Source organism: Mustela nivalis, assembly GCF_964662115.1.
Source record: "Mustela nivalis genome assembly, chromosome: 1".
Taxonomy (NCBI): domain Eukaryota; kingdom Metazoa; phylum Chordata; class Mammalia; order Carnivora; family Mustelidae; genus Mustela; species Mustela nivalis.
The window spans coordinates 10864896-10881327 of NC_139020.1; the positions used below are offsets into that span (position 1 = coordinate 10864896).

Genomic DNA, 16432 nt, shown 5'->3' on the forward strand with positions numbered 1-16432 from the left:
CAAGGCGCATTCAATAAATGTTCAAACTCATTGGTAGTAGCAAACAAATTCAAGTTAAGGGGCACCTGGGTGGCTCAGTCATTAAGCATCTGCCTTCTGCTCAGGTCATGATCCCAGGGTTCCTGGGACTGAGCCCCACATTGGCCTCCCTGCTCAGTGGGAAGCCTGCTTCTCCCTCTCCCTCTGCTTGTGTTCCCTCTCTCACTGTGTCTCTCTCTGTCAAATAATAAATAAAATCTTTTAAAAATTTCAAGTCAAAATAAATAAAACGAACATTTTTCTTATCAGTTTTACCCAGTCATGGTAAGGGAACACAAAATAGGTACACACCGCCAGGGGAACACACCGGAGGGCAGCGGCAGGCTATTGAGGCTTGGAATGGATTCCAACATATTAAGTGAAAAACACAGGCTATACAACGGTATGTACTGAGATCACATAAACTGGCAAGCCAACGAAGACTGAATTCAGCCCTTGGGTATGCTCTGTTTGAAACCCACTGCATTTATAAAAATTGTGGCCCACATAAAAATTGGGAGATTTCATATTAAATTCATATTTCTAGATTTCCAGCTTCTCTTGAAGAACTAGAAGGTACAGTAACACCAACGGGAATCCTCCCCGGGGCACAAACGAGGAGGCCCCATCCAGGGACCATCTTCAGTGCCCAGGTCCCTAGCATATCCTCGTGTCTCCCAGACAGAGAAGCTCACACCCAACCTGCTGAGAAATTTGAGCAGGTTGACCCTTCCCAGTGTATGAACAGTCTTTATCAGTGGATGGTGAAATTCTAGGTCCACTTTCTTCTTCCCTTATCTGTATTTTCAAAAGTTTCCTTCAATAAACACATATACGTGCTTATTGCTTTTGGAGTGAGAAAAAAAAAAAATGTTATTTTTTAAATTACCAAATCACAACTGCAATTTCACTTCATCTAATGAAACTGAAACAACTAAAGATAACAGATAATGACTGTGGTTTAAAAGTAATTGAACTAAGGAAATAATGTAAGGTTACAATTACGGCAGTATTTCCCTCCCTTTGATACTAATTAAAACACCAGCTTGGACAGACAATAGCAGCGTTTTACAAATTACATCTTCCTCAGAGTGAAGCTTCTATAGATACTCAGGTCATAAAACACCCATTTTAAGGATTCATTCCCCTATATTCAAAGTTTCTTTCACCCAGAAACATAAACACACAATCTTTATCAGAAATCTGTTAATCAATTAACTTAATGCTTAAAAAGTTAAATAATTCCTGATCTTTGTTTTACATTGTTTGATTTGGTTTGACCACTATTAACAGCAGTTTTACGAGAACTCCAAAAAGCTTCTACCAGTCACCATACATCTTACCCCATCTCTGAAACCTCCCCCTCACAGAGTATCTTCATGCTAAAGAAAAACTACCAGGCTAGGTAGAAATGCCAATGTCTGCAGAGAAAGTAGAGGCAATTCAACATTTCTCTCTTGCTCTCCTACAAGGCTCTCCCACTCCCATGACATCCAGAATGATTTTTTTTTTTTTTAGATTTTATTTATTTATTTGACAGACAGAGATCACAAGTAGGCAGAGAGGCAGGCAGAGAGAGAGGAATGGAAGCAGGCTCCCTGCCAAGCAGAGAGCCCAATGCGGGGCTCAATCCCAGGACCCTGAGACCATGACCTGAGCCGAAGGCAGAGGCTTAACCCACTGAGCCACCGAGGCGCCCCTCAGAGTGATCTTTTTAAACAAAAGCAAATCACGGGACTCCCCTGCTTAAAAATTACTTTAGCTTCCTACTTCCACTGACTGAAGAAAATTCTAACCAGCCCGTCTCCTTTATTCCTTACCTGTCTTTCCAGTGCTCACCGAAGTAGGTGACAATCAGGTCCTCAAATACCCATTTACTCAACAGGCCAACAAGCAACCGCTCAGTGCCCGCCCTGCACCAGGAGCTGCTCTAGGTCCTGGGGATAAGCAGTGAGCGACACAGCCAGAACTCCCTGCCCTCCTGAAGCTTACCTTCTAGTAACCTCTCTACCACCTTCACTACCTCCTCAATTTCTGTAATCATTTAAAGAATTTTTTTTTAACAGGGATATTGCATTCATTTTTTTATTTTTATTTTTATTTGACAGTCCGTGAGAGAAGGAACATAAGCGGGGGAGTGGGAGACGGAGAAGCAGGGTTGTCCCTGAACAGGGAGCCTGATGTGGGGCTTGATCTCGGGCCCCTGGGATCATGACCTGAGCTGAAGGTAGGCGCTTAATGACTGAGTCACCCAGGGGCCCCTTATTTAAAGAATTTTAAAGCAATCATAATGACTGTGTTGAAGATATCTGGAAATAAGCAATACTACCCATAATAATTTCATTTTCATTTACTGACTTTGTTTAATAGTAATTATTTATTGTAAGCGAAGCAGAGATGAGAAACAGAAGAGGGGGACCTTTACTCAGTGGAACCCGGTACATACCAGGAATGGCACTGATTTGTCAGTTTTTCAAGCTTTCTCTCATACTAGCTATAAAGCTCTACTAGCTTTTAGGTCAGCGACCAAAAGTTAATATTTCAATTCTGCCAGAATGGAGCAGTCGAGTTTAAATAATTCCAGACGCTGAAAGATAACTTGTTTTCAAAATCTATTATCTTAAGTTTGCAGCAGAAATGGATTTTTATAATACCTTGAATCCCAAATGAACAGACTCTCATTAGAGATAACGTACAGGAATGGTGTGTGTGTGTTTATACAACGGCTTATAATACAAAACACTGCCCTTGTTAGAACAATGTAACTGCTCAGGAAATCGGCCTCAGAGAAAAGTAATTAGCCCTACACACACGCACGCACACTAAGACGAGACAAGTGCATCCCACAGCAACTTGATTCCAATGCTTTTATCTTAAGAATCAGTGTCCTCCTTGGGGCACCTGGGTGGCTCAACTGAGCGTCCCATTTTTGGTTTCAGCTCAGGACATGGTCTCAGCGTTCCTGAGATGGAGACCCACGTGGGGCTCCCCGCCCAGCTCGGAGTCTTCTTGGGATTCTCTCTTCCTCTCCCTCTGCCCTCCCCCGCCCCTCTCAAATAAATAAAATCGTTAAGGAATCGGAGGCTGGTCGAAGCATGGCACCCAAAGCCACTCGGTGGCATTCATTTCCATGAGCGGTGTCCGTGGCTCGCACCACCAGTCACCAGGCGGACTTACAGGCAAGACACAAGGATGAGAAAGACCATCAAAGGCAGAGAAACCAGGCAAAATGCCCAGTCAAGCAAGAGGATCAAAAGCACTGCTCTCTTGCAGTAAGGAGAGGACTTTAATTTTCACCATCAAGGTTAAACAACAACTACTGACCAACCGCTAGACCTTGTTATTTGCACAGTCCTGTTCAGCTGAATCCAAAATCCTCCATCACACCCCTCAGTTCAACTCCTGGCTCTTCCACTCAACCAAGAATGAACGATACTCCCCCACAACCTTTGTGGAGCCCCAAACTATGCCAACAGTGAGAATGGGCTTTAGCTTCAAACTGAGCTGTGCAGTCCGACCTCAGCATAAGCTAACTCGGGCCAGAGAGCTTAAGCCCAAACAATTTTACCCGTGCTCTCTCTGGGCCCTAAGCTTGTAAGATAAGCGGCCGGATTATTCATTCTACTAGAAACAGGTCAAAAGAGCACTGATGAATTCAAATAGATTAACCTGTTTTAAACTCACCTTGTTAGAGGGCAACAAAATGTTAATGATATTCTACCATTACATTTATTAATAGAAGGTGTTTTTTTTTTCTTCTAACAATCTCCCAGTGGATCTGTGACATCTCTCTCCAGTGAAGGCTTCACATTCCTGCAGCAAACTTCCACAAGCTGCTTCAAATCTCAAAACTGGCCAGTGTGGGAATGTTTGAGCAGACTTCCAGCTGTCTCCCTGATCATACATCCACATGGAGTTCTTTCCAAGGCAAGGCCACGCATTACACATTATAAGTGAACCGTCTTTTCAAATTCCACTCGTCTTCTCTGGGACTCCAACCCTGCTTTTCATCGGGGGCACTGAAGGAAAACCACCTCACTGGAAAGGCTAACGAGCTGCTCTGAGAGATGAATGTTAGACAGTAGACAAGGCCTATTTGTGAGCTAACTTACACTACTCACTTCTCAATGAGAGGGACTCAAATCTATAAATTAACATACATCAGGGAACCTCTAGGTTATGCCAAAACTAAAATCAGAAATGTAAAAATACCCTAAGGCCTATAAATTGTGTCCGGGGAATGAGTGGTCCAGTGTTGTGGCTGAAAGTTTGGCCTCTGAAGTTACACAGGGTAGCCACTTGCTGGCTCTTGGAAGTTCCTTCACCGCTGGTACCTAAGTTTCCAAGGCATATTCATCTAAAAAAGGACAATTCGGGGCGCCTGGGTGGCTCAGTCAGTTAAGCATCTGCCTTTGGCTCAGGTCACGATCCCAGAATCCTGGCATCAAGCCAGCATCAGGCGCCCGGGAAGCCTGCTTCTCCCTCTCCCACTCCCCATGCTTGCGTTCTCTCTCTCACTGCCTCTCTCTCTGTCAAATAAATTTAAAAAAAAAATCAAATGATGTAAAGGGACTCGCTAAATGTTAGCTATCACTATTACTGGTGTACGGATTTTCTGAGTTTCCAGATCACATTCCTGAACGCGTCACATTCCCATTCCTTTCTTCTTCCTAAGAATAATAGTAATTCACTAGTTTGTCACTGGTTAAGTCATTCCAAAAAAAAAAAGAAAACAGAACTCTCAACCAGGACGATAGAGATATGAACTGCTACAACCCATCTAAATGGCAGTATGTATCACAAATCTCAAACGTATCATGTACTGTACCTTGATCCTACAAATCCACTTCTAGAAACTCATCCTACAGAAAAATCATTTCACAAGCATACACGGAGGTGTATATAGGAGAACAGTCACTGCAGAGTTGTAACAGTGAGGGGGAAAAGGAAACAAACTAATGTCTGACAAAAATTTTAATGGTTAAATTATCACACACATATAAAATGGAATCTTATTCATTTATTAAACTATTATAACTGACAATATAGATATGGATTCATTGTAACATGTGAGGCCAAAACCAAAAAGTTACAAAATGATCATGTATAGCAGAGCTCATACTTGTTACCAAAAATGGTAAATAAAAAGCTATATGCACAGAAAAAAAAAAGAGAGAGAGAAGTTTGGACAGGTATGTACTGAGGTAGTGGATTTATGAGAAATGTATAGTTTTTTACTTTTCTGTATCTCCACTTTTCCACCATGAAGATGCAATTCTTTCTTTATTTTTTTAATATCTTACTTATTTGAGAGAGAGACAGAGATAGTGGGAGAGAACACAAGAAGGCAGGAGAAGGAGAAGCAGGCTCCCCACTGGGCAGGTAACCCCAGATGGGACTGGATCCCAGGACCCTGAGATCATGACCTGACCCAAGGCAGACGCTTAACTGACTGAGCCACCCAGGAGCCCCCAAATGCAATTCTTTAAAATACAACGGATATGAACTGATAAATAGTTTGGTTCTGAAATACATAATTAAGCTAAAAGTAATGACAAGATTATTTTTATTTAGGAAAAAACCTCATATTTACATAATACTTGATAGTCTATTAGATACTTTTAATTTTTTATTAACATATAATGTATTATTTGTTTTAGGGATACAGGTCTGTGAATCATCAGTCTTACACAATTCACAGCACTCACCATAGCACATACCCTCCCCGATGTCCATCACCCAGCCACACCAATGCCTCCCACCCCCCTCCACTCCAGCAACCCTTAAGTTTGTTTTTTTTTTTCTTTTTTTTCTTCAGATTTTATTTGTTCATTTGTCAGAGAGAAAGCGCACAAGCAGGAGAAGTGGCAGGCAGAGGGAGAAGCAGGCTCCCCAATGACCAAGACCCTGGGATCATGACCTGAGCCAAAGGCAGACACCCAATGGACTGAGCCACCCATTCATCCCTGTGTCCTGACTATTAGATACTTTCAATAGTTACCCAATTAAAAGTTAGACATATTAAGTATCAAGACATTAGGGTGCCTGGGTGGCTCAGTGGGTTAAGGCCTCTGCCTTCGGCTCGGGTCATGATCCCAGCATCCTGCGATGGAGCCCCGCATCAGGCTCTCTGCTCAGCAGGGAGCCTGCTTCTTCCTCTCTCTGCCTGCCTCTCTGCCTGCCTCCCTGCCTCCCTCCCTGTGATCTCTCTCTCTGTCAAATAAATTTAAAAAAAAAAAAAAAAAAAAGTATCAAGACATTAGCAAGAGACTTCAAGTGATGGATTTCTACCATCAAGTGCAGCAGTACAAGAATTAAATGGGTTAGTTTTGGAATTTTATGTATTTTTATATAACTCAATTCCTTATCATCCTAATTACCACTTATTAAATGAACATATCTCAAGAACTTATGTAAGCACTCTGAAGTATTTAAACTTAACCTACTTAGTATTATTCCCATTCAGCTGAAAAGACTGAGACCCTGAAATGTTAGACTAGATCAGTCACAGACTATGGGGTCAAACCCAGTATCCTCTAGAAATTTTACTCCCAACTATTCAGCACCCTCAACTATGTAACAGAAACTGTTATTTACGGGGCCCTTCACTGGATTCTGAAAGAAAGGAATGAAGGCCATATTTTATTAGGAGGAAAAATGAAACTGGAAAACATGACAATTTTCCACATTTTTTGTAAACCAATTTTTACAGCATTATTTGGGCTTACCATAGCTTAAAAAATGGTATTTTGAAAATAGCGATAACACAGTAATTTACCATTACACTGTGACTTAAATTTACATTTTGAGTCTCTAAGCAGTATTTTTTTTTTAAAGATGCATGTACTTTTTTTTTTTTTTTTTTTAAGATTTATTTATTTATTTGACAGAGAGAGATCACAAGCAGGCAGAGAGGCAGGCAGGCAGAGAGAGAAGGAAGCAGGCTCCCGGCTGAGCAGAGAGCCTGATGCGGGGCTCGATCCCAGGACCCTGGGATCATGACCTGAGCCAAAGGCAGCGGCTTAATCCACTGAACCACCCAGGCGCCCCTCTAAGCAGTATTTTGATAGGAGCCTTCTCTCCAGCTTAATTGCCTTGAGCAAGCTATGCTTGGGAAAGATTCTCTCTTTTCAAAGCCAACCAAACTTACAGAAATGACTGGGCATAGTGTATGCAGCTCCTAATTTATAAAATTACTGACTAAGTAATAAGATTAATTTTACAAGAAATGGTTTTAAAATGTGGCCTCATTGCCATGTTATTCACTCATAAATATTTAATGGAGTTCCTCCAGGCACTCTTCTAGCACTGGAGATAGAACGATGACTCAAAATCCCTACTCTTCTTAAACCTTTATTTTATGTGCATTATGTACCTGAAGGTTGTAGTCCGTTTTTTATTAACAGGCTAAGGTATAAAACTTAGTCTGTTATTTAAAATATCTGCCATCCACTTCAGGAGATGATCTTAGGAGATGCTTAGCAAGAGGGAAGCAGAGCATCAACTGTTCGCCAACTTTACTATCTCAGGAGAACCTGGAGAAGTTGTTTAAAAAAAACCGGTTCCAGGGTGCCTGGGTGGCTCAGCTGGTTAAGCAACTGCTTTTGGCTGAGGTCCTGGTCTGGGAGTCCTGGGGTTGAGTCCCGCATCGGGCTCCCAGCTCTGCAAGGAGTCTGCTTCTCCCTCTGACCTTTTCCCATCCATCTCATGCTCTCTCTCTCTCTCTAGTAAATAAATCAAATCTTAAAAAAAAAAAAAACACAACTATTCCAGGGCCCCACCTCCAGGAGTCTGATTCTGAGGTTAGGAATGACCAAAAAACCCTCTATTTTTAACAAGAACTTCACTTCATGCTGATCTAAGTGATCTGAGGTCCAGACTTTGAGAAACCCACCAGTAAGTGGAGCCCTTCAGAAGATAAACGATCATTCAGAAGAGAATAGCTCCAGGGCAGTGGAACTTGAACTGAGTAACATAAACCCAACCCTCATGTAATTAGTTCTGTATAATTCACAAATCCAGCAAATTAAAAAGATGAGTAAGAATGGAGCCATTTACCAGCACCTCCTTTTTAATGTCTAATGGGAGATTTGAATTTGCTTCCATCTAGGCATTTGATGAAAAGATGAACTTAAGTCCTACCAACAGAAGAAATAAACATTAAGAAAAAGGAAATTTCTAGTCAACTGCAAAAAAAAAAAAAATGCTAAGCAGGACAAACATTTCACGGAACTAACTTGCTACCACTCATTTTATGCCCTATTTCACAATGCTTAGTATCTGAACAATCCACAGGGTTCCAAAGTACATCAAAAATTTGTTCATTTCCTCTCCTACTCAGGCAGAATAATAATAATAGAGTATTGTGAAGGTGTGACGGGGCCTCAGCAATTTCAACAGATACATTCTTAGATAAAGAAATGCCATTAAAAAAAAAAAAACTATCAGAAATGTTCCTTAGTGGAACTACTTCAGTTAGTTTTAAATAGTTTTAACGTGTCCCTCATTTACAATTTAGATTACTTAAAAGATCCTGGGTTCTTTACCAACCTCCTACTGAAAAAAAATTCCCTTCCATACTACAAATATGTGCATTTTTAGTTATAATAAGCAAACACCCATCAGTACAACATAACTGTGTCACGTAAACTAGAAAAATAATTTTAAAGAAAAACACAGCATTTTGATCTGAGAGAGAGAAAAATCCTAACCTTGGGGGAGGGTTTTAAGTTTCTGCACCTTAAATCATCTAAAAATAAAGGTACCCAGACAAATACATTCCTCCCATTTTAGAGGTTAAGAGTAGCACTTCACAAGTCATCTGGTCTGCTGGGTCCTGGCTCTAGTTCCTAACCTCAGATCCTGTCCACTACCTAATCCATGAGATCTCTGATCATCCGTTCAAAGGGATTAGTAACATTGCCTCTCGTTAACGGAATGGAGGCTGTTCCCGATGCATCTGTTTGTATGGTATTCGTTTTTTTTAATCTGTTCTTTTTACTGTACTTGCTTTTATTATTTGTACGTTTGATCCCAGAAACAGCAAGAGTAGGACGCCAGGAGATAAGCACAAAGAAACGCATCTGTCCGGAGTGCGCATATATTTAAAATTTCAGGCCGGTGCTGCCTTCAGAATAGCACTGATGATGGCAAAGTTCTAAAGGAAACTTTCATATTAAGAGGCTACCAAAAATCTCCATAGCCTCCCACTCAACAGAAAAAAGACGCCAATTTATTTCTTCAAAAGCAAAGCCTTCTTTAGTCTGAATCACAACAAAAGATGCCCACAGGAAATGTTATCTGCGAAGTTGTTTTCTGATCCCACGGCCAACAGAAGTAAAGGAAGGTGCGACCCATTCCTCGTCGGTTTCCTTTTCCTGGGGATTCTGATTATTGCCATTTCCTCGTCCAGCAAGCAGAGCCCGCAATTGTGCCCTGGGTCCACACCGCAAGACCGCGTCCGTGCGTCGAGGGAAGGAGCCGCGGCGGACCCCGGGGACGCGCTCCCACCGAAAGGAGAGCCGCTTTCGGCTAAATGCCATCAGAGTCCGCCCCGGCCGGACGACTCAGGGCCGAGCGGCATTGGCTGCCCTTCACTGACAGCGATTTTGCAGGCACGCGACAGAGAGAAAGAGAAGAGCCGGGGACTCGAGGCCCGAGGGAGAGGCGGGCGGCGCGATGCCGCTCCCCGCGAGCTCCGGGTCCCCGAGAGGCTGGCGGGGAGGCGAGGCTTGGCCAGCCCGCCACGCTCAGGCGGCCGAGGGCAGCGAGGTCAGCCCTGGAAGGGCCGACCGCCCCCACGCCCCCTGGGGAGGGAGGCGACCGCGCTCGGCCGGCCGGGGCTGCGGACGCCCATTCAGCCCGACGCCCGTCCACGGCCGCCACCCCCTCGGCCCGCCGCGGCGTCCCGGCCTCCCCGCGCCGGCCAGCCGGCCGCCCCGCCGCCACCCCCGGGAGGATGGGGAAGGACGAGGCGCAGGGGCCGCGGGGGCCGCGCCTCCGGGGCGCGCGGCAAAGGCTGAAGGGCGGCCCGCGGGACTCGCGCCGGCCCGAGGGACGGGCGCCCCGGGCGGCCATCGCGCCGACCCCCGCGCCGACCCCCGCCCCCGCCGCTTCCCCGTCCAGGCCGCCGCGGTCCAGCCCGCTCCTCACCTCATCTCCAGGCGGGTCCGCGCTGCAGCCCCAGGGACAAATCAGTGCAGCTCACTCGCCGCGGGGAGGGACGCAGGAGCCGCAGCCCCGCACACCATCCCCGCCCGCCTGCCCGCCGGCCCGTGCGTCCCGGAGCCCGCTCGGGATTCTCCCTCGCGAGCCGCCGTACTACGGAGCAACCAAGCTGCGCTCCCTCCCCTCTCCTCCGCTCTTCTCTACCTCCTTCGCTCCCTCCCTCGCTCCCTCGCTCCCACCTATCTCCTCATCTCCCTCCGCAGCCTCTCCCGCCCTCCTCCACCCCTCCATCTCCGCCCACTGATGGGTGGGAACGAACAGTCGGCCAATCGGGAGAAGAGGCCCGCACCTCCTCACCGCCCCCTACCGCTATGCCCGCCCACCGCAGCAGAGAGGGAGGGGGCAATTAAAAAAGATGGAAGAGGACGGAGTGACAGCCAAAGTAGCCAATCAGCAAGCGCAAAGGGTGTGGGCGGGGAGGACGGCCTTGTCTCCCCGCCCCCTTCCCAGAAGGCGTAACCAAAAGCTTCTGGTCTGGGATTTCCCTGACGGGGCTTATGGAGATTTTGTTTCACGATTTTGGTCCATTTGCCCGTTGTCGCGCGAGGCACTGGGTAGGAGGCACTCAACTAAATTAGTCACGAAAGGTCTTAAAGGAGAGAACAAGGTAGAGGCGAAAAAAAGGCGGTCACAGTCCAGACTAGGCGGTAGGGCAAACGGTCGGAACGAGGAAGGGTGTGGTCTTTAACAGAAATTTACATAAAACGGAATCTATCCGGGAGACTACAATTTCGTCCATTTACTGGTAGCCCCTGGCTCCACCCTTCTCCACCTGGCGGAGCATTCCGGGAGATGTAGTTCCGAGTTCGGTTGCTATGGCGTTCTCCACAGCCTCCGGTCCAGGAGTGACGAGCTACCTGGCCAATGGGAGCAGCGCCTGGGCAAGCGGGGGCGGGCCCTCTGCAAAAGGACTCCAAGGTGGCGGTGGCGAAGACGCAGGCCGTTGGGGCAGCTCAGAGGCAGGTGAGCCCCGGACCCGGGTTCTGTGTCTTGGGAAGCGGGGCTTTGGGCTTTGGACGCCTCGCGGAACCGTGCAGCCCTGGGGTGCATGGTGGTTGGCGTTGCACCCCAGCGCCAGACCGCGTCGGGCCCAGGCCTAGCTTAGCTGAGGCCGCTGAGGGGCGGGAAAGACTTGACTGACGATTTCCTGATCCTTGCAGGTTTGGATGGTAGGTTTTATCTCAGTTTGCATCTCCCTCTGCATTTATAGAAGCAAAAATCGAAGCTCCCTTCCACTGAACTCCCAGGTTGGATTCCTACCCCCACCCCCACCCCAGCTTTCTTTTTGTGCTAGAATTTGAGTTTCTTTTTCTTTTTCTCGTACTCCTCTGCCACCGCTTTTTCCTCCTTCGCTTTCCTTTATCGGTGAACCATACACAAAGCAAGGGTATTCCCGTTTACGTGATTATACGGTCGGGTTTGCCCACTTAAGAGAAACGGCGAAAAACTCCGGAGATAACGGCTCAGAATCATGTTGAAGTCAGATGTTGAATTGGTAGGTCTGGGCGGGGCCCGAGACTCTGCATTTCTCACCAGCTCCCCGGAGCGGCTCGTCCTCTTTCTGAGTAACCGGGTGTTCTGTCTGCATCAGCTCTGCTCAGTGCAGGTGTAATGCGAGGCACTTTCGTTTAAGCCAGTACATCCAATATTTATCATTTCAACCCATCATCAGATACCTTAAAATTGAAATATTATAAATTCTTGTATTTATTGATATTTTTTTTTTAAGTAAGCTCTACGTCCAATGAGGAACTTGAACACACAACCCCGAGATCAAGAGCAGCCTGCTTTAGACGGCATGAGCCAACCAGGCGCCCCAATTCCTTTTTTTTTTCCTTAGCGTCTTCGAAATCGAATGTGGGTTTTACCTTGACAAAAGGCCTCAGTTCTAAATACACAGAGTTCACAGGTTCCTTAGCCACCTGTGGACTAGTGGCCCTTGTTTTTGGACGGCGCAGGTCCAGATGATTGAGGTGCCCTGTGCAAGAAACTAAAAGGTGCGAAAGCTCAGAGGGTTGGTTGCATGTGACCAAACCCTTTGCTGCTCTGTGAGATGGGCCTGGGCACTACTTTAGAGAGGTTCTCTGCCCAGTTTGCAGAAATAAGAGCAAAAATAGCCAACCAGCACTTACTGAGCGGTGATTTTTGTGCCGGGTGTTGTACCGAGTGCTTTGCTTGTGTTTCATCTTTACAACCCTTGGAGGTAACTATTATATTTTGGAGATACGGAATCGAAGGCCTACAAGGTTAAAATTGAGTAGCTTAAAGCCATACAGCAATAAGTAGGATAGCCAGGATTCAGACTTGGGTCAATTTTGACTTCTAAATCCTGTCAACCGCTATAGTGTATGATTGTTATTTTTTAATCAGTAATTTCACTTCATTGATGTCTCTGGTCCAGTTTATGGCAGATGAAACGTTGAGAGGTGAAACAGCAGGTTTCCTCATAAAAGGTAAATTTGCCTATCAGTTGGAGTGACATATTTTGGTAGTATTATAAATATTTCATGCTGTATATATTTTTAAGTAAGCTTCAGCCCTACATAGGGCGTGATCAAGAGTTGCATGCTGTAGGGGCACCTGGGGAGCTCAGTTGGTTGAGTGTCTGACTTTTCATCTTGGCTCGGGTTGTGGTCTTGGAGTGCTGGGATGGAGCCCCGCATTGGGCTCTGCTCTCAGCACAGTCTGCTTGTGCCTCTCCCCACTGCTTGTGCTCTCTGTCTAACTCTAAAATAAATAAAGTCTTCACCAAAAAAATTGCATGCTCTACCAACTGAGCCACCATCTCCATGCTGTATTATAAATCTTTCTTTAAAAAAAAAAATTCTTTTTTGGAGGTGCCTGGGTGGCTCAGCAGGTTAAAGCCTCTGCCTTAGGCTCGGGTCATGGTCTCAGGGTCCTGGGATCGAGCCCCGCATTGGGCTCTCTGCTCGGCAGGGAGCCTGCTTCCTCCTCTCTTTCTGTCTGCCTCTCTGCCTACTTGTGATCTCTGTCAAATAAATAAATAATATCTTTAAAAAATAAAAAATTTTAAAATTTTAAAAAAATTCTTTTTTTAATTTATTTGAGAGAGAGAGAGCAAGCACGTAGGGAGAAGCAGAGGGAGAGGGACAAGCAGACTTTGCACTGAGCTCGAAGCCGGACTTGGCTCCATCTCACAACCCCAAGACCATGGCATGTGCTGAAACCAAGAGTTGGAGGCTTAATTAACTGAGTCACCCAGGTGCCCCTCCATGCTGTATTATAAGTAATAAAAAAAATTACTTCCCCAGTACTATATCCAGGCCAGTAATGTATCTTGATTCATTTGTGTACCTCCCTGAAGAAAGAGGAATGAGAAAGCTTAGAAATTCTTAAAATATTTCACTGTGCAGTCATAGGGTTTTGTTTGTGGTTGCATCTTTTTTTTTTAGTTATTCTTAAAAGTACTGTTTGCTTCTCTGAACTTTACATTGAATGTTTCAAAAACGACATTATGGTTTTTCTAGACCCACCAAACAGTACTATGCTGAGCTAAGGTGAGTTTTATGATTAGAAGAGAAAAATAGACATGTCTACACATGCTAAAATATGATATTTTATGAAATATTTTTCCTGTTTTTACATATTGTAGGAAATACACATCTTCTGAATTATTTTCTCTTCATTGTGGATTTACTAGTAAATATTTAATCAAAATTAAAATTCCTTTTTTGCTTCTGAAGCAAGAAATGGTTTCTTAAAGGCCCTATAGTGGATGGGAAAATTAAATAAGCATTTACAAACTACAGTCATTTTAGTTAAAAAATGATTGTTTACATCAATTGGAGAAGGGAGAGTGTGGTAGAGATTTAGGAAGGATTCCTCAATGGCTTATTTCCCTCATCACCACCTGCATTGTCCTGGTGTCACATCATTAAGGTAGCATAAAGGAGAAAAGGTCATAATCACATCATACCATTGCCATAATCAGAAGAGGCTGTACCTGTAATATGATCATGCTATCCCCCATCTTCTTCAGCTGCTGCTTGAATCCTGTTTATGAAGCCACTGTAAATGTTTATTCAGCCTCTGTTTAAATACTTCTAGTGATAGAAAGCATGCAACTTAATGAATTTTCCAAAGATTGAAGTTAGATACTTAAAATGTGAACATAGAAAGTTCTTGGGGCACCTCGGCAGCTCAGCTGGTTAAACATCCAACTCGATCCTGGCTCAGGTCATGATCTCTGATGGTCAGATCAAGCTGGGTGTCCAGATCTGTTAGACATAAAGCCTCCCTGGGATTCACTCTCTCCCGCTCCCTCTGCCCTTCACTCACCTACCAAAAGCAAGTTCTGAAAACACACATTATTAGCTAGAAAAGCTTTTCAGGGGTTTAGCCAGGTGTGAGCCCTGTCACCGTGTTCTGTTGCCATCTTGTCAGGAGTTTTATGCAACTAGTGCAGTTGTATGCAGCAAACAGCTGTGGACTGTTGTTTATGCAAAGTGTTCTTGGAGTATACGGATTTCTAGAGACTGTTGCCTACGCAATGCAGAGATGTCCTCCAATTATTACAACCATGCATTTGCCTCTCTCTTTAAGAAGCAGAGGGAGCTGGGGCGCCTGTGACTCAATGGGCTAAGACTCTGCCTTCAGCTCAGGTCATGATCCCAGGGATCCTGGGATCAAGCCCCACATCAGGCTCTCTGCTCAGCGGGGAGCCCACTTCCTCCTCTCTCTCTGCCTCCCTCTCTGCCTACTTGTGATCTCTGTCAAATAAATAAATAAAATCCTTTAAAAAAAATGTTACTATTGAATCCTGATGACAAATGGCCACAATATTGCAAAGTTGATATTGGGCAGTAATAGAAATGTGAGCATATAAGAGTTTGGGCTTCCAGGAATTAAGTTGTCCATAGGCGGATTGGATGAGGGAAGGATATTAAGCCACTCAGCCGTGTGTGGCCATAGCTGAGGGCAGACATTGCAGTGTTAGCACATCATTTGTGCTAACGCCCATCAAACCCAAACATGAACAAGTGAGCCCGGACATCATAAAGGAAAAGGAGACTTGAGTCAATAACTTGATACAGAGGAAGGAATTATGATAGCCTCTAAATTATCCTTGATGACAGAAGATTAGTACCAAAAAAATCTTGTCTTGGGAAAAGGTGACTCCAGTTTTTTGGGTTGTTGTTTTGTTTTGTTTTGTTTTGTTTTGTTTTGTTTTAATATTTTGTTTATTTTGTACCTCGGGACTCAGTCAACAAAGCATCTGCCTTTGGCTCAGGCCCTGATTTTAGGGTCCTGGGATCGAGTTCCATGTCAGACTTTCAGCTCAGTAGGGAGCCCTCTTCTCCCTGTGCCCCTCTTCCTTGCTCATTCTCTCTCTCTCTCTTTAATAAAAATCTTCTTTAAAAAAAGGAAAAAAGGATTTTATTTATTTATAAAGGAAGAGAGAGTGTGTGGGGAGGAGCCGAGGGAGAGAGACAAGCAGACTCCGAACAGCACAGAGCCAGATGTGGGGCTCAGTCCCACGACCCTGAATAATGACCGGAGCTGAAATCAAGAGTTGGTTGCCTGAGCCACCCAGGTGCCCCAGGATGACTCCAGTTTTGTGTCTGTTGAATTTGAGCTAGATCTGATACTCTCAGAACACTTGTGGTCTGACAGTGTAGATAAGGAATAGTCTGTAGTGGTTTTATTTACAATTATTAATACATGAGCTCCTTGAGAGATTAAGTGTAGCAGAAGAGCAAATGGAGTTCACGTTGCTGTTATAACGAAAAGGAAACCATTCAAAGTTTCTTCCCATTGGTTTTTTAGAAATCGCTTTAAGGGCGCCTAGGGTGGCTCAGTGGGTTGGGGCCTCTGCCTTTGGCTCAGATCATGATCTCAGGGTCCTGGGATTGAGCCCCGTATCAGGCTCTCTGCTCAGCGGGGAGCCTGCTCAGCGGGGAGCCTGCTTCCCGCTTTCTGCCTGCCTCTCTGCCTACTTGTGATCTCTCTCTCTGTCAAATAATTAAATAAAATCTTAAAAAAAAAATCTGATGTTAAAATATAAAATCTATTCTTTTTATAGGGCATATTAGCCTACAGTTTTGGGGTCTTTTTTTTTTTTTTTAAATTTTATTTATTTATTTGACAGAGAGACATAGCGAGAGAAGGAACACAAGTAGGGGGAGTAGGAGAGAGAGAAGCAGGCTTCCCACCAACCAGGGAGCCC

At 44.8% G+C, this 16432-nt stretch overlaps 2 protein-coding genes across 17 annotated transcripts in view; one reads left to right on the forward strand and one right to left on the reverse strand.

Annotated features, from left to right (window-relative positions):
• Window positions 1–10567, reverse strand: part of ITSN1 (intersectin 1) — a 223017-nt gene extending 212450 nt beyond the window's left edge. For all 11 annotated transcript variants that reach the window (XR_014309746.1, XR_014309747.1, XM_082723504.1 and 8 more), the window contains exon 1: window positions 10171–10567. The gene's annotated coding sequence lies outside the window, so the exon portion shown is untranslated. The remainder of the gene's footprint in view (window positions 1–10170) is intronic.
• A 136-nt stretch (window positions 10568–10703) lies between these two features.
• The window catches only part of CRYZL1 (crystallin zeta like 1), a 39410-nt gene continuing 33681 nt past the window's right edge, over window positions 10704–16432 (forward strand). For 3 of the 6 annotated variants that reach the window (XM_082723924.1, XM_082723922.1, XM_082723927.1), the window contains exon 1: window positions 10704–11208. In XM_082723924.1, coding sequence (XP_082580050.1) covers window positions 11110–11208 — 99 coding nt within the window. In that variant the 5' untranslated portion in view covers window positions 10704–11109. Of the gene's footprint in view, window positions 11415–16432 lie in introns of all 6 variants that reach the window. The other 3 variants (XM_082723926.1, XM_082723925.1, XM_082723923.1) reach the window with 3 other exon arrangements.